This window comes from Topomyia yanbarensis, chromosome 1 (assembly GCF_030247195.1).
Source record: "Topomyia yanbarensis strain Yona2022 chromosome 1, ASM3024719v1, whole genome shotgun sequence".
NCBI classification, from domain to species: Eukaryota; Metazoa; Arthropoda; class Insecta; order Diptera; family Culicidae; genus Topomyia; species Topomyia yanbarensis.
This window is the reverse complement of record NC_080670.1, coordinates 196,437,594-196,456,622: the sequence shown is the minus strand read 5'-3', so window position 1 is coordinate 196,456,622 and position 19,029 is coordinate 196,437,594. Positions and strand designations below refer to the sequence as shown.

The 19,029-nt window shown below is 37.0% G+C and overlaps 1 protein-coding gene across 1 annotated transcript in view; it reads left to right on the top strand.

Moving 5' to 3' along the window:
• The window catches only part of LOC131686732 (muscle-specific protein 20-like), a 140,332-nt gene that overhangs the window by 99,686 nt on the left and 21,617 nt on the right, over nucleotides 1–19,029 (top strand). The window contains exon 2 of the mRNA XM_058970670.1: nucleotides 3,535–3,746. Within this exon, the coding sequence (XP_058826653.1) occupies nucleotides 3,535–3,746 (212 nt within the window). The remainder of the gene's footprint in view (nucleotides 1–3,534; nucleotides 3,747–19,029) is intronic.

The window sequence follows — 19,029 nt, the reverse complement described above, 5'->3', positions numbered from 1 at the left end:
TTCATGTGTTTGGGTTATTGAGCATGGATATTTTTATATCATTTTTACTAATACAAGCTCTAATTGAAAAAATATGGCACTTATTGTATTTTTTTTTTCTTTTAATTCGAAAGCCAAGAAAATTTTACAGAGAAAAATGTATTAATACCTTTCAGTTAAGTGAATTTAGCATTCTTTTAGAAGTAATTTAGTTTAAAGTTAGTGTTATTATTAGCATTTTCGTTAATTTTCTTTAAATAGTAAATAATAAATATTACCATTATTATCATGGAAATAATGCATCTCAGCAAGTTCTACAATTCTTTCTTTGACTCCATGAAATTATCTCTTTTTGCTTCGACGCCAAATCATTTTTATCACATCGTTTCATATGCAAAAACAACGATTTCGAACCCACTTCATTTGTGGTGAGATCATTTTGTGTTAACTATTAAATAGCAGCGAAATGAACAGAGATATGGATAAAGTGTCAAATAACAAGTTATAGAGAATGCTAAGGGGCACCAAATGCATAATAGTAACGATTAATTTTATTCATTAATAATTAGAATAATTACAAAACTCCTCGAAAAACGCTAAATATGAGCAATTTTACTAGAAAAAAGTCATTTAGTACTCTTAACTAAGAGATATTTGTACATAGATTGATAGAAAATTTTCTCAGCTTTTCAATAAAACCTTGAAAATAAGAATATAAAGGATATTTTTTAGATTACAGTCTTTTAAGCACTTACAAGTCGATTACAGGAAAAGTTTAGCAATGAAATTACAAAAAAATGAGACGAGATAGGAATATGATGTTGAAGAACAAATTATGAATCGTCCTACAACCCTACCTTTGGTTAATAGATATTGCTATAATCATAATTCATTATTTTGAGAAAATTAACGAAAATCGCCTCAAAAACACTAACTTTTAACTACTTTACAACTAAAAGGTAAATAAAACTAATTAACTGAAAGGTATGAGAATACCATTCAATAGGAAAATTTCTCATCTTTCGAATGGAACTAAAAGATTTAAAATACAACGTATACTTTTTGAGTTAGAGATATTTTAAGACAAATAGATTTCTTACACAAAAAAATCAATAACTCTGTAACGGTTGACATTTGATGGTATGTATGGAACAATTTTTTTCTCCGAATATGACAGTTAATCACCCCTCGAGAGGTTCTTAGCCATGAACCAAACACCCTGTAAGCGTTCAAAATTGGACCACTTTTCGTTAAATACAATTTTTGTGGAATTTAAAAAGTGCACCCCCATATCGAAAACAAAGACAAGTCCTAGTCCTGTAGTCCTACGTCAAAAACAATTTTATAGACGTTTCAGAAATTTATCGCTTTTTTACTGTAATCTCGTTGTAAAAATTACAAATAATTAATTTTATTATGATAATGTTAGGTATAAATCAGACAAAAAAGTATAAACTTTCAAACATTTTTTGGATAAAGGAAATCCGATCAATAAAACAAGCCCTATTCTTGCCGTTAGAAGAAAAAACATGATTTCGAGAAAAATTCTATTTTGAAGCCGCCATTTTGAATTTTCGAAAAAATAAATCATAACTAATAAAAGATCAAAAGCAGAAGTTATTATGTCTTTATTTTTTTACAAAAAAAAACTCATGTATGCAGCACATCTTGAAAAAAAACCTGTTTTAATCCTCCTAATGGTGCAATTGTGCCTTTTTCATTCGTCCAAACTACGATTCCATGGCTGGTTATGTTTAATACAATGATGGAAATGTATATTACATATTTAGTACGATTTGCACATACATACAAGGGATCGACAGCCAAGATCTTGAGATACTATGTGTCGACATTGAATTATCGCTTGAAACCAGTGGCGGATCAAGGAGGAAGATCCGGAGCGGACGCTGCCGAAAATTTTCAACTTGTTGAGAAATTTTAAACTAGTTTTAATTTTAAAGCATCAACCCCTCATTGCACACTCCAACCTCAGCCTTTATAGGTCAACAAAATATTGGCCGGGATACTAAACTTCAAGCACGTTGGTCTAATAGTTGAACTTGGAATCGAAATCGAAGTGAGACGATTGAGTTTTTCTAATTATTTTTCCTAGGCACTTCAAAGGTACATATACAATTTCATGTTAATAATTTAATGTGTCTACTCAGAAAAAAAATCAAAGCCACCTTTTCAACTTACTGTATAATCAAATACAAACAAAAAAATCATGAAACCTACGAAGAAAGTCTACCAAATAGGTGCCTTATTTTACATATTCAAAATAAGTGCTCCGGTCCCTTCAGGTTTGACCTCACTTGCCGCTTGATGGCGTCCTTGTTTGATGAGAGTACTGAATAAAAAGTGTCACCAACGTAGGCCTAGACGCATGCAAATGAATCCAAACAAAGGTTATAGCCAAGCTGTCATTTAACAGTCGATTTCTGTCTTTAGTTTTATCCCACGTTTTATCCTAGCGCGGAAGTGTTTGCGAACGGAACAACCGTGTCTTACTGGGACTGCTCGAAAACTGACTATGTTCCCACCAGTGTAAGCATGGCATTCGTGAAATTTTTCCGAAGATTTCAAACACATAGGTTTCGCTGGGAAGTAATTTATGTCGCAAATGCAACTATTTATTGATCATGTTCACAGATGCATTTTTCAAAGAGAGGTCTTTCGATCGAATTTGCCACACTAGAATATAATCACAGAGAATAGACGTCTATCTTGAGCGCTAAGTATAAGTAAAAAAGAACCTCCCAGAAAATATACTTCAATAAAATAACAATACACAAAAAAGCGGGAATTTTCCCGAATTTCAAAAGACCCCAAATATAAACATCACAGACATGTTGCCTTAGGTTGGCCCTAAAACTCGTTCATAATAAAGCTTTGCTCAATTCGATTGCTGTGAAAAGTTGTAAAATCGTTGTATGTTCACGCTAAAATGAGAATATTTTTCAGTGTAATGTTTACAAAACCCTTTCTGAATCCCATTCAGGGGGCCCGCTGTAGACAAACAAACTCTAAAATGTAACCTAGAATATTTTGTAATTTTTCTACGAAAGGTTTTCCGTGTAGATTATTTCTGGTGAAAAACAAAAGTCAATTCTTCTGAAAGCATGAATGGAAACAGCAGGAAACAAACAACCGCGAATGTAATTTTTCATACCGATTAAGTAGGTGGTTTAAAAATAATATTTTTATGCTCTAGACAAACTCTTTGATGTAAAAGCTATGCGGGTATTACATCACGTCACGGAATTTTACCTTTTATTACGACGGGATTCACACCTATTATACTCCAACCAGTCTTACACATAATATGTGCAAGTGAGTAGGATGAATAGAGGAATCAAAATTAGTTAGGGTACTTGCACCACTTATGCCGCAGAGTTGCTAGGAGCTATAGATTCAGCAACGAAACACTGGAACTTAATAATCGAACCAAAAATCGAAATTTCATTTTATATAAAAAAAGAGCAATTGTTTAATTACTTTCAAACAATCCCAACTGGAATTAATTCCCAACTCTCGTTTTTTCTCCCCCAACAGGTCGCCGGAAAACGCGACAAAGACCAGGAACGCGAAGCGCAACACTGGATCGAAACGCTGCTCGGCGAAAAGTTTCCCGCCGGTTTCCTCTACGAGGACTGCCTCCGGGACGGTATCATCCTGTGTCGGTTGATGAATCGGCTGTCGCCCGGAATCGTGCCGAAGATCAACATCAGCGGTGGCGACTACAAAATGATGGACAACATCAGTCAGTAAGTAAAGAAGCATTGTATGCACATATGTAACACCAGTTTGCGACTGTCACTTTGCAGAATCAAGCTATTTTCGTTCGGTACCTATACCTTCTTACTGCCATACGAATGAGAGACCATTGCACCATGCTGCACTCCTGGTCGGTCGTATCGCGGCTGACACTGTTTGATTGCGCGCGCGAGGCACCGTTGTCGGGTTTTTGCTTGCTTTCGAGAGCGCGTCCGTCGCCTACTTGCCTCCCAGTCAGCACAAATAGTAAGATGATGCGCGCGCGATGTTGCCTAGGTAGCAGCAAAATTATACGACGATACGACCGACGGTCGTCAACGATGGCGCTACTTGCTTTATTGCTGCAGTGGTTTGCTCGTTTGCTCGAGCACGTTGTCGAATCTCGAACCCGAAGCAACAACGAAAACAGGCGTAACCCTAACCCTACCCAACACATAAAAGTGTGAGAGAAATGTGCTATAAGTTTTTGCTGCTGCGACCAGGTTCGCATGAATGGGTGTGGGCGAAACGCGGTTTCAAGTTTTGCAGTGGTTGTTTCGTGAGGCGAAGCACAGATAACGGTGGTGCTCGGTGCGAGGCAGGGATGCCAAATTGAGATACGGAAGATTTTGTTGAAAATGCCGAGGACGGTAGGAGCGTGACCAAGCTGAAAGTGCATTTGGCAATTTGAAGTTAGATGTTCTGTTTTAATCTAGTAAACAGAATCAATTATTATTATAATGACATCAGATTCTACCTCAGAAGCTTATATTATAAAACGAGGGAAAAAATTTCAAATCTGTTTCAGACGTAGCCAGTGATCGAAGTACCAATCGCATTCAGTTTAAGGTTCAAGATACAATTTTTATTTTCATCCACTTTTTTTGTAGTAAACGAGTTAATGGTTCTTTTGCAGTTCATCTAAGGCTTTATATGACTAAACAAAGAAGCGCAGGCACACAAAATCTTTTCTACGAAACATCGTTTTAGTTGCATTAAAAAATGCTTACAATTAAAACTTAAAAAAATGGGTCAAAGGCTAGATTAATTAATAAGCTTTTAAACGATAAAAGAATTGCTTGAGCGGTTCTTTAGAATATCCATGGTACCGACTTTGAAGACATGGTTTGGAGAAAAACACGATTACAGTGCTCATAAGAGTTTAAACCTAAATTCCATATTATCCATAATAAGATTTGTAAACAAGCTTTTGCTTTGCTGATTTCTCTTAATTCGCTATAATTTCAAAATAGAAAACATTTCGAATTGGTTTTACGAATAGGAAAGATGTGGATAAATGTACATTTTCCATGAAATTAGATTCTGCAGCGGAATAATGAGCGAAACAAGTTTATTTACAATAATCTCTTTAGGCCCTTTGAAGAATTAATATTGAATTTATTTATTTTTCTAACCTTAGGAGGGAGGCCTAGTTGATCTATTTTTAAAAACCTATTTTAATCCACCTAGCGGTGTAATTGTGCTTTTCTCAATCATGAATCACGAGAAAGAGTGCGTTGTTTATATTCATTAAAAGCTTTTAAATGCATATATTACATTTTATTATTATACATCACATGACAACTATATACAGGAAAATTAATCATTATTCGAGTTCTAAAATTTTGAAGAAGAAAAAACAGCCACGGTAATATTGAACTGAAAAAGGTGCGAAATCGGCAAAGTCCCAAAAAGTCGATTTTCATAAAAAAAATTTCGAGATGACATACACTGAAAAAAATCCAAACGTTAATTCTATTTGCTTCCATCCGCTTAAAATTCATATGAAGAAGACATGCTATTGTTATCACGCGCACACATACCTTCTATGTGTCAACTGTATAAACTATGTAGGCACACACATAAGTTATATGTGCATATTGTTATAGAATGGGGTTTTATGTGCCTAATAGCTATGAAATGAGAATGTAAGATTAATATTTCTTGTAAATACACACATTAGGTTTATGTACCAGCAAATAGTGTCTATATGCCTCCGTTAATTGCAAAAATCTATGTGTAAAATCAATAGGCATAACGTTTACATTTTTTTGAGTGTACAATCTCGACGTTTGATGCATTTTAAAGATGTTTGGCAACAAAAATACGAATTCGATTTCTGAAATTTCATGGGGTCCCCCCATTGAAAAAAATTTTGAGTTCCGGCTTATATGGGAATTTCATATGTGACCGGACGGTTTAGTCTATATTCCCGGACCCATATAAACGATCCGTATGAAATTTTATAGACATCTGTGGGGATATTATAGCTATCATTTGGGACTAAGTTTGTGAAAATCGGCCTAACCATTTCCGAGAAACTGATGTGAGTTCGTAAATTTTGAAAGATGGCCGCTTTTCCCGGGCACTTCCGGAACCGTCTATGGTGGTCAATGTAGTCAACGAAGGTTTGGTTGGCCGTCGGTGATCTAGAACAGCAAATTTAAGTTGTTTGAAAGACATTTTAGCGGAATTTTTACCTTTTTTACCTTTCATCGGAGTATCGGTTTGAATCGCAATTTGCTATGTGATCGCACGACACAACCTGTAACTCCGGTACCGGAAGTCGGATCGGGATGAAATTAAATAGCCATTTACGGAGACGCAATACCTTTCATTTGAAATCAAGTTCAGTTGAATCGGTCTAGCCATCTCCGAGAAACCGATGTGACTGTTATTCTGAATTTAGATACTTCCGCCGGGGCTTCCGGAACCGATGATGGTGGCCAATGTGGCCAAATAGACTTTGAATGGATGTTAGTGACCTAATACTACAAATCGAAGCAGTTGTGGTCATATTTTGGAAAAAAAATTCACCTTTATACATTCATTGCAGAATTTGTTAAAATCGACATTTTCTGCGTGTTCGTACTCATCACCCTGTAATTCCGGAACCGGAAGTCGGATCCATTAGAAATTCAATAGCAGCCTATGGGAACGTTGTACCTTTCATTTGTTTCATTTGTTTCATTTTGTCAAAATCGGTTCAGCCATCTCTGAGAAAAATGAGTGACATTTTTGGTCACATACACACACATACACACACATACATACATACACACACACAGACATTTGCCAAACTCGACGAACTGAATCGAATGGTATATGTCACTCGGCCCTCCGGGCCTCCGTTAAACAGTCGGTTTTCAGAGCAATTGCAATACCTTTCTATTGAGAAAGGCAAAAAGTTTTAATATGTCCAAATATATAAAAAGAAAGATAACTCCTTTGTTCCCTTAAACCATTAAATTTCATGCCATAGGCTACCAACATAGTCAAACAGTTTTCGTTGTCAACGATTGTGTGTATAATATTTTAGCTCTCGTATCAATCATTCTTCAAATCGATGGAAACACTGGAAACCATGTTCCAAATTAACACATTTTTACTAAAATTATTTGCTTATCTTAGCCAAGTTATAATGTACTTAGGAATCAGTGACGCTGACGTGACCTTCACTTGTAATTGTGTATTTCGATAGTGACTTGTAGTCTTGTAATAAAATTATAAGAAATGTAAAAGACTTCATCTATCGATAGAATTGAAAATGTGAATGAGTAGAGAATTGTTTTTAGTGGGATTTTTGTTTTGCTCCCCCCATAATATTTTAGGCATCGCTAGCTCTAAAATATTCTTAAATGGCATGTGGTCAAAATGTGTAAAAAAGCATGGAAACAGTATATTTTGATATGGTGACTGTTCCTAACCCTCCGGAAGACGCACAAATGGCTCGCTAAACAAGTCTTAGCGCTTGCGCCCTAAGACGATTTCGCTAGATTTTCAGAGCAGCGTGCACTCAGAGCTCTAAGGTGAGTGACGGAAGGCTTACAGCCCATTTTTGTACGGTCGAGCATAAGAAAACGAAATTATTGCTTGTGTTGTAATCATGAAGCGTTGGAAAATAAAGCAGTTGTTTGTTTAATAGTAAAGCAGGGAAAAGCCTACTGGAGTGTAGCTCATTTGTGCCTCTCCACCAGAAGGCATAAATCTTCAAATCTTTTAATTCTAAATAGGAAATAAGCTAACCCCAATGACAAAAAAATGTTTCAAATTCTATGTATTGAATTTAAAAGTACATTGATGATGCATACAGATCAGTTTTGGACCTACTAACGAAGTCTACCTAAGAAAACCCTGCTACTACTACGTACTACAAAAGAAATAAGTTGTAAGAACGAAAATTACTAGACAGGGAATACAAACAAATTAAAGTCGAAAGTCACAAAGTTGATTTAAAAGACGACTCATACTGGCTATGGGTTCGTTACGACCATAATTTGTTCTAACAACAGAACATGTCCCTAGTATACCAAAATATATGAATTCGTTGACTATAGCGTACCGTATCCCATTCATTTCACCTCGTAACTAACACCGTCCGGACTGTCTGTGGACTGCACCACCTACCACATAGTTTGTCTTGTCACAGCTTTCGCAGGTTCACTTTCAAAAGGCACAACCGTTTGTTCCACTGCTTCGTAGCCGACTCAAGTGATATCTATGATAGTAGCCATCATCCGTACTTTGTTGTGTAACAAATTAGAAGGTGCGTTCTCTTGCTTCAATCCATTAAACGTATCAAACGAATCGGAAGATTGTCCCAATTTTTTGAGACTTAATTTTGACCCATCCAGCTTCAAACGAACCAGATTAACGCATTTTGTACGATAGCCATGTGTCGAAGATAGTTTCAGTGAGTATGCCTTGCAATCCACAAACTGATCAAGAACCCGCAAGTTATACTTCCAGACCTTATCGAAGCTTTGTCATAAAGGCTTCATCTAATGGTCGCAGTCTGCTACACAGATCACTGAAGAGTACCTTATGGGCAGTGTAGAAGATCGTTATACCTCGCTAACTATTACATTAGAGTTGGTGGTTCTTCCTATGGATAGGGCGTATGAGTCCGAAGGCATTTCTTCCTCCACTCAGACCATTCCAATCGCACAATTGATTGCTGTGTACAGTTAGTCACTCCCAATTTTAAGAAGTCGGAAATGTATGATCAATCAACAGAGTCCCGTCTCGATCGTGGAACAACTTTGGAATTTCGTTCCTGGCAAAAATTTCCTTTACCAACATTTTTTTCTGTTTGTAGCTCTGAGAATAATATAGTAATTTGAACAAAAAAAAGTCCAAAAAAGAACTTTTGTTGAGAAAATAATTGTCGAGATTGCATCAAATGTCGACGTTTCGTGCATTTTAAAGCCATTTGGCATCAAAAAGGCAAATTCGATTTCGAAATTTTCCTTTATTCCCTTGAACAAAAATCGTCAAAAAATTAATTTTCGTTAAAAATTTGTTTTCGAGATTACATCAAATTTTGTTTTGATGCATTTTGAAATCATTTGGCATCAAAAATACCAGCTCGATTTTGAAATTTTCGCCCCTTTGAACAAAAAAAGTCCACCGAACAAAATGCAATCAGCAACAGTTTGCTATCTGTGAATCGCCAATAGATCAGCTTCTACAAAAATAGCGGTTTTGGGACAACAATATGAAAGTAATCGTTGTTTTGTGATTTTTTCATGTAAGATATGAACATTTCTCAACATTTTTTGTAAATAAGCGTCTTCATTTTAATGCGAATTTAGAGAGAACATTTAATTTCGCATCCAACAACCTGTTTATCATTAAAATCGGTTGAAAAATAGCAGAGTTATTTTTTTCTAAATTAGAAACAAGCTCGCGTGAACTTTTCAGTTTTAACTTAACTTTTAAATCGCTTTTTTGCTCGTTTCGTATACATTCAAAACTATGTGTGTAAAAATTGAAGTTAAAATTATAAAACAGTGGAAGATATGATTCTACAATACTATAGTGGGCGACAATGCCTCGTTGGATGCGGAATTAATTGTTTTTTCTAAATTTTCATTGAAAACGCTTTTTTAGAAGAATGTTGAGCATTTTTCATAGTTTTCATTAAAACGAATCGCTAAATAATGATTGTTTTCATATTGTTGTCCCAAAGCAGCATAGTATTTTTAACAAAACAACATAACGAATAATTAAAAAAATTAAAATCAGTTAAAAAATGACCGAGAAGAATAATTTTTAGTGCCGAAAATCCCGAAAAATTGTTTTGTTTGCAGTAAATGGGCATACAACATTTTTCATACATTATTTTGTGTAGCATTTGATGAGCGTCTACAACCTATGCTAGCCCGAACAGAAAGCAATTTCGAAATTGATCTCAGAAACGTTGATTTTACAACAGTTTTATTTGTTAACAACAACTTTTCTTATAACATCAATGTACTTATGATGCAGGCCTTCATGCCTCCAAAATCTACAACGGAAAAACAATGTAAATCGATGTTTTTCATTTCAGAATGTATGGGAAAAGATCATGTTTTTTATTGTTACATCCCTTAACGACCCTTTTTCCATATAAAAATTTGGTTTACAATGAAATTGGATGTAGAAACAACAAATGTGATTATATTTCCATTGTAAATTTTCCAGAATAATATTGTTTTTCGTTGTGATGTAACAATAAAAAATGCTGTAATACTGTTGTGCATTTCTATTCGGGAGGTCACTTCAAGAAATGCACAACAGTATTACAGCATTTTTAGCACAAAATCACTGTAGCACCGTGTAATGTATCCAATCCGACTTTTTTTCTAGAAAAATACGACAATTCTTCGAATAGTAACTGTCACAGGTGAAATATATGTATCCAGTATCCTTATTTTTCATTCTCGACTAATAAAACAATACGTAAATATGTTACAATATATTCCATGGAAAATTAACTGAGCCCATCGACTACCGCAGATCTGGCAACCTCGTTCGCACAAAACCCATAATTCACAGCCGCAACTGCGCGCTCGGTGCTCTCACAGCCACCACCAGTCGCGCTACAGTGCATATGCCACAGTGTAGCGCTCGGTCGGTCCGATGTACGCCTTACGATGAGTCCGATTTGTCCGACGAAAGCGCTTCTCCTGGCATGCGCTCCCGTTACCACATCACGGCCATTCTTGTTGATCAGGTGTATTGTTTGTGTGGCACTACTGGCTGTCTGTGTCGGTCTGTGTCACACTCGCCAGCCGACCTTCTTTTTTCACAGCCACCACAGAGGATATGTAGTTCGCGGTTCAGGTTGCATCACAGCGGTGTGGCAAAGACCTCCCCCATACGATCTGCGCTCCTGGCATGCTGTGATGATTCGCGTGTTACGGATATTTTCGGGAACAAAGAAGGCCCCCTGAAAATGCTGCATGGGACCACCTTCTTTTCTGCGCTGCTTGCTGCAGGTTCCGCGGACTGCGGGCGGGTTTCGCGCCAAACTGACCTGGGATCCTGGTACAAACTTTGGTAAAAGTACTACCACTGCGCGAAGTCTGAGTGTGGAACTGAACGTTGGTGTCCCTCGGTCTTAGTGAAGTGACAGTCGTTTAGAACGATTTTCGTTTGACAGTACACACCCGAGATCAGCGCTGGCTGATGTCTGCGAACGGGGCCGGGACCAACAACCGTGTCGCTGCCAGTCAGTCAGTCAGAGTTGTGTGGTAACGTGACTTCGTTTAGCGCCGCTGCGTCGGTTTTGCGGTTTGTTCGCGGATAGTCAGTAAAATTTTGACATTTGAACAGGGGTGCAGCCTCGCGGGAAGTTGGCGCGTAAAAAAGAGCGCGGAAACTTTTACCAAACTTAATCGATTACTTCCCGACCGACCCATCCGAAAAACAAACAGACAAGGAACAGTGTGATAGGGATGGCTTTTGCTCCAGCCTGAATTCCTGTTAATAAGCAATCAATCACCGTCAATGCCGGTGATAATGTTTTCCCATCATGAATGAGCCCTCCGGTTCGTTGATTGCACTCGATTATGACTCCTTCGATTGACGATAATCATCGGCTGCTCTTCTTCGCGGCTCACCCACGACCGACGGCAACGTCATGACGACCGCGAAGTGTGAGAGCCTTTCGAAGATGGATGATCGAATTGCAACCGTCCGTCCACGAAATTGATACTCATCATCATTAGCTCCAATCGACGGTTTGTGTAGTAAACCTTCAATCCTGGCAGAAGTGCGGATCCTTCGAGGAGGTTCTCTCGTTCACTCACTCATAGGGGAACGGAAATGATGCCATCAACGATTGCCATCAAACATCATTACCTCTACTCGCATTACCGAGCTCATCCATTATCTCCGCTTATCGTCGTCGTCGTCGCTGTCGTCGTCGTCAGCACACACACGAGGGTATACGAGGATTCGCGTTGAGAGTTCACTTTAGCCTGTAGCAGGAGGTAATGATTTTGTGGTGGAACTCTGACTTTTTTCCGTCTCTGTCTTCTAGATTTCAAAGTACGGAGCCCGGAACGAATCACGTGCTCTCCCATCCCATGCAGCGAAGAGGGTTCCATAATAGAAACGCTGTCTGCTGTGGTGTCCATATTATGTTGTACACTGCCAGCCAGCCCCAGCTTGTGTTTTGGTAACGAATGGTGTGTGTGCAGTATCCTGCAAATGCTGCGCTCCCGTCCGCTTCGTACAGAATGCGGTGCACCAAAAACAAAATGAGCCAACTCCCCAGAACGGCCAAACAGACAGACACACACACGGGGGACTGATGAACCTTTGGGCATGGTGGAAACCCATGCCGGATAGCGTTCTCTGTACGCGGGGTTTGTGCAGTGAGAACCACGCTCGCGGAAATCGCGCGGATGTCGAATAGCCCGGTACATTATATTAGTTTCAGTTAAGAAGAACCATAAAATAATTTCCGATATTCTTAGTGTACTTGTAAAAGCTTCGAACAGGAGGCCAGCAATGGGTAGGTAGTTTCGAACTTTTCTGTATAGGGAAAAAGGGCGCGTAAATATGGTCGTGACCAATGAGGCTGTTTGTTTATTACGTAACGACGAAATGCTCCCGATCTCAAATTAATATTATAGATTTAAAAAAATGTAAGGTGATTCTTCCAATGCTTCTACATTATTGGAACTCCAGAAAATTTTAAGATTACCTTTGCTTTTGCGTAGCATACGAATAGCCCCGAGTCGCAGCTATGGCGACGGAGTTTTGAAATAGAACAGCGTTGCATACTTCGTTATTTGCCATGCGTTCGGTGGGTATAGGAGGAATGTCAATACATGTTTGTATTTTACATGACGGTTTATCGGTTCCTGTCTACTCGAAAGAAGTGAATACCGATTTGTTTTTTTTAAGTAGGGTATTGAGCCCTTCTTTGCCTTGTTCCTACTTTCGTTCTACACATTAGAAGTTGTTCATTACACGAATATAAATTAACAATAGTATTTATCTGTTACGGGACGTGCGAATTTAAATGGCATTTTAAAAACATTTTTTTTATATTTTGTCTAAATTTACACAGGATATTTGGTTCATGGTTAAGAACCTCTCGAGGAGTGATAGAGAATAATTTTAGGAAAAATCGCTCTACACATAACGTCAAATCTCAACATTTAAAGATTTATTGAACTTTTTGTGTAAATAACTTTGCCTTTCCTTGTTTATCTTATAATAAGTCTAACTAAAAAGTATACTTTGTATTTTTACTCTTTTAGTTCCATTTGAAACCTGAGAAAACTCCCTCCTAAAGAAAGCCCTCATATATTTCAGTTAATGGAATTAAGTAACATTTTAATGCTGAAGTAGTCACGCATTAGTGTTTTTTGAAGAAGATTTTGTCAATTTTCTCAAAATAATAAGTTATGAACATAACAATAACTATTATCCAAAAGTTACGTTTCAAAACAATCCATAAAACGGTGCTACAGTGGTTTTGTACTTTTAGAGCTGCTAGATGATTTTTTTGAAAATCTTTAAAATCCTCGTTATAAAAATCTGTTTTTATCTGTATTCAATGAACAAAAAGTATTTTGATAATTGATGGGCATTTATAAGTTTGAAGTATTGTCTACTAAACATTAAACAGGAATTTAAATTGACTACTTTAAAGTAATCTGCACATTTCCGGCTCAAACGTTTTTAATTTTTGTGAATATAAAAAGTGTTATGGTTCATTCAAATAATTTTTTTTTGAAGAAATGATCACAGTTAATTAAAACGGCTGCAGGAAGGGTCCGCCAAAAACTTTGTTAAGTGAAATTTGAAAAAATCAGTAATAATTTGAACTGTGTATTGAAAATCTGTATTCTATATCAAGTCTGTATCTGTGTTTAAAAATCTATGTAATACAGATAAATCTGTATAAAAAACAATAACAAAACCATGTTTTTCACTGTGACAGTACAGTGATATTACAATAATTTACAGTAAATTATAGTGTTATGCTACAATAAAAAACAATAAACTTTAACGTTTCTACAGTAAATTTCAGTGTAAAATCAACTTTTACAGTAAAAACGGGGGGTGGTTATGTATCTTAAAATTGAAAAAATCGCCTTTTTCCCATACAATTTATTCACAAAAACAGTAAAATTTAATGTGGATTTACTGTATCAGTTTTTTGCTGAACAGTAAAATTTATTGTTACATGAACTTTTATTGTAAATTTACTGTGACAACTCTACGTCCAATAATGTTGAAACAGTAATAATTATAATATTTATTGTTGTATGATTGTTTATAGGGTAAATGCTGTTGTAAAATTCTATTCAGGATAGGTTGTAGATCTCACCAAATGCAATACAAAACGATGTTTGAAAAATGTTGTATACCCTCAAAATCTTGATTTATGGCAAAAAAAACTATTTTTGGGACTTTCGGCACTAAAAAAAATTCAACGCGGTCATTTTTCAACCGATTTCAAATTTTTTTTAGTGTTCTGAAAAGAAGAAGAAATGACCTTTCCAACGGTATGCTATGTTATTTTTTATTTTTTTTTTGGTCAAAAATACTTTGCGACAACCATATGATAACAACCAAAAAGTTGCAATTTTTTCATGAAAACTGCTCAACATTCTTCTAAAGAAGCGTCTTTGTTTTAATAAAAAATTAGGGAGACCATTCAATTTCGCATTCAACCACATATTTATCATCAAAATCGGTTGAAAAATGGCAGAGGTATTAATTTTTTCCCAAATTAGAAATTTGCTCGCATGAACTAAGGGTTACATATGCTGAGGTTGGCCAAAAAATCGTATTTTTTATTCTTCTATCGTAAAGTTCAGGTTCTAAAGAATGCTATTTTTATAGAGATCAGAGCTGTAGACGCAAAGTTATAGCGTTTTTCATCTTGCTTCCTTACGGAGGCGTGGCTTATATTTGAAGCTTCAAACGCGATTATCTCGAAATCATGTTTTCCCAAAAATGTCTTTGCGGTGACTACGATTGCCGAAAAAGTTTTCATCCGATCTCAAAACTTTTTTTTAGCTTGTTTGTAATTTAACTGCTGTATCCTTGAACGATTCCATTTTTTCGTCATATTAATGTTATAAATTTTTAATAAGTTTTTTTTTAGATCCCTCGGCATGATATTGTACCTTGATGTGGTCCGGAGGCTTTTCCACCAAAGCAGTATTACAGTGATTATATCACAGAAACTTGGGATACGATTAATTTCTTTTTAGTTAAGCTACATTGTGATCAATTTTAGTACTTAACTTGGCGACCTTTATTATTCACTGCCATGGTCAAATAATATACAATGTGGGTTTAGGGCCCAATTCTCTCTGCAGGCACCCTTCTTTTGTTGCTATATTTTCAATTAGATCCATGCTAACACTCACTAACACAAATTGCTTATTCTCTCATATACACTAACAATCTCTCATTCCAAACGTACAAACGTGGCCTACGCGATAACACAAACCTGGTCACAAATACGAACGCCCGCGATCTCGCCAATATTCAAACACCCCGATTGATTAGGTGAACGTTGGAACCTAAGAACCTAAGCTCGCGCAATCATGAATCGGTCACGTCCGGAAGTCTCCGCCCTTGATCCTGGCAGCCCAAATTCATGCCTTTAGTTGGACCAATAGAAATAAAAACTAGACAAGACGTCCACGCGCGATCACTGAAAAATACGCGATCATGCGAATGGCCACACGCTTATAAAAATAATGCGTCCACGCGAAGTTACATACATACTAGCACACGCGACAAAAACGTCCACATACAACCGCTCGAGTCCTTCGCGATCATCCACGCACGACCACAGCCACGATCTCATAAAAAGTATAACACCCCGGTGACTAAGTGAATGGTTTAGCACTTATAAATTAACAATCCCGGTCTCGAGAGTGAACCTCCAAATGCCCGTGTTCGCGCGATCATGAATCGGTTTCGTCCGGAATCCCCTATTCTCGGCCCTAGTAGCATAAGTCCAATGCCTTCAGGTGGACCAATCAAAAATATAATGCTCATATTCACTAAACTACATAAAAATCGAATGTATACACACAAAGTCACATACACGTGACAAACAAATATAAAAATGCTTGAGCCCTTCGCGACCATCCACGCAACCTATACTCGCGCTCTTTCAGACATTATAACATCCCGGTGATAATATGAACGTCTCAGCACTTGTAATCACTCAAACGCAGTCTCAAGCGTGAACCTACAGTCCCCCGTACTCGCGCATTCATGAATCGTTCACGTCCGGAAGTCCCTATCCTCGATTCCAGAAGTCTAGGTCCACGTCTTAATTGAATCAATTAACTCTACAGCTCCAGTAGGACAACTCTCGAAAAAAAACGGAATATTATTAACACTCAATAACAATACTAACTCTTCTCTTTATTTCATTTTTATTTATTTTCGATCTCATGCGTTATATTCTTGTGATGACCTTTTCGAGCTCATACATCTCATACAGAAGAGCAACATTTCTGCCAACAATGATTCTTCTCTGCCATCAGACGTCGCCAGGTTTTAGAACAATGGAGATGTATTCTCATACTCGATGGAATCAGATAAGTAGGAACGATCAACAAACTGCAAGTAGTATATAACACATTTCTTATTTTAACGTATAAATTATTATTCGCATTAAAATATTATTTACAGGCTCCACAAATATCTCAACATACACAAATACACAAATGCTTGACAGGTGACTAGGCCAAGTGCATTCACTCGTAGGATCTATCATTTCGATGATCGCCTCGATTCTACGAAACCAGTGCACAAGTAAACTGACATAAGCTAGTCTCATCTGGTGAATGCATGTAACCTGGAAACCCCAGACACGACAGGACGAGACGGACAGACTGGACTCGACGAGGCCTAGTTCAGAGTTTTCGGGCATTCTGCAATGCACGGTTAGCGACCTAAAAAAAGAAACATTCGGCATGTTATTTTTCCTTTTATTACTATATCTTAAGTTAGGTTCATACTCATACTCACTAACACAATCAATAGCATATTCTCCCATATACACTCACATCCAAAGCGCACAAACGCCCTTAACTTTCGCGATAACACAAACCTGGTCAAAATGCGAATATACATTACAATTTCAATCATCCACACTCACCTACGCTCGCAATTTCGCCAACATTAAAACACCCCCTTACTTAAGTGAACTTTTCAGCACCTATAACTTTACAATCGCGGTCTCAAGCATTAACCCACCACTCGCGCGATCATAGACCAGCTACGTTCGGAATTCTCTACTCTCGACTCATGCCTTCAGTTGGACTAATCAAAAATGATGCAATGAATGATGCATATTCACCAAACAACACGTTCTTCTACCATACACTAAAACTAATTATCATATTCACGGTCCGCGCGCGATCGTTCAAGAATACACGTGAATATGCGAATGGTCACACGAATCTAAAATCGAATTTATGCACGCAAAGTTAGAGACACGCTAGCATTCAAATGCTCGAGCCTTTGGCGATCACACTATTACACAATTAGTAAACGCCCACGCTAACCCAGACAGATATGCACTCCTGGACTCGAACGCTAAAAACCACACCTTCCACGCATACACCACCCAGGACTGAACATTAGATTCATACATACAAAGCAACAAGTAATAATTACAGGTTTTCGTCTGGCAACCGGGGGAAGTACATCTCAAACGCAGAACTTATCATTTCAATGATGGCCTTGGATCTGCGTTGCCTGTGTTCAAGGCACCATAGCTTTGTCCGTCAGGTCAAGGATGTATGAAACCCGCTAGCCACCACCCTCGGCCCTAGCTGCCCATAAAGGGATAAAAAAAATAATAAGTTTTTTTAGATGAAAATAGTGTTTTTTTTTTTAGAAAAATCGTCCTTGTTTCTAAACATAAGAAAAAAATCAATGATTCGTACAAGGACACAGCAGATATATACACTAATGAATTTCATTTAGCTTCATGCTTTCAGTTGAGCTGTTGGACAGGAATCGTAGTCACCTCTTTACGGAGGAAATTGCGGAAATTGATATAACTTCGACAATTATAAATATTTTTTTATGTTTTCAAGTGGATTTTGCAAATTGTACATTGTGCTAGGCTAATCGTATAACAAGTGTTTAATGAAAATATGGCTACACACCTTCACAAAAATTCTAATTTTTCTCTTTTTTTCCCGCATTTCCACATATATAACCCCTTAAGAGGTTAGTGAGGTATCGTCTCGCACTATATTATGCTTTAATTATATCTTCCATCATGTTTCCCAAAATTAAGCTTAAAAGCAAATTTAAGGACATACGTTTGAATGTATGCGTAACCGAGCAAAAAAAATATTTATTTTTTGAAAATTTTATATTAGACCGTCCCCTTAAAAGTTTATGTTTTATCTTCGAAGTTGAATAACTTTGTCCGGTAACCTCTAATGATTATGCAACTTCCAACAAAGTTGTTCATTATTAAAAAAGCTCCACTATCTGAAGTTTTGAGGTATGCAGAGTAACTATGGAAGTGTTTATTGAATATTGATTTTTATTTCCGATTTTCTATATATTTCACCATAGAAACTTCCAAACTCTTGTGGGTGAACTAGAGCTATAGGAAAAAGCTCATATTTGTTGTATGGTTTGTAGAGCTATTGCCACTTGATTTAGAAGTGTTCCGAAAAAAAAGTTCAAAAAAGTTAACGGTCTGATATATATGTGGGTAAACCCGACACCCTACGACTTTTACCAGATATCAAATTTTGAATCATACAATAATAACAGGATATCATTAGTACGATTATTTTGAGCATATCGAGACACACAGATGCCATATAGATTCATCCAACGTCACAAAATAAACAAAACATGCGAAAACATAATAGAAGAGATTTATCATGAACAGTAAAATCATAGTAATTTAATTTAAAATTAAATAGAAATACCCTAAAATATGTTAGTACCTTGAACACATGGAGCCTTCGTGTCTTCAACAAAGTGGTTTGTAATAGCACT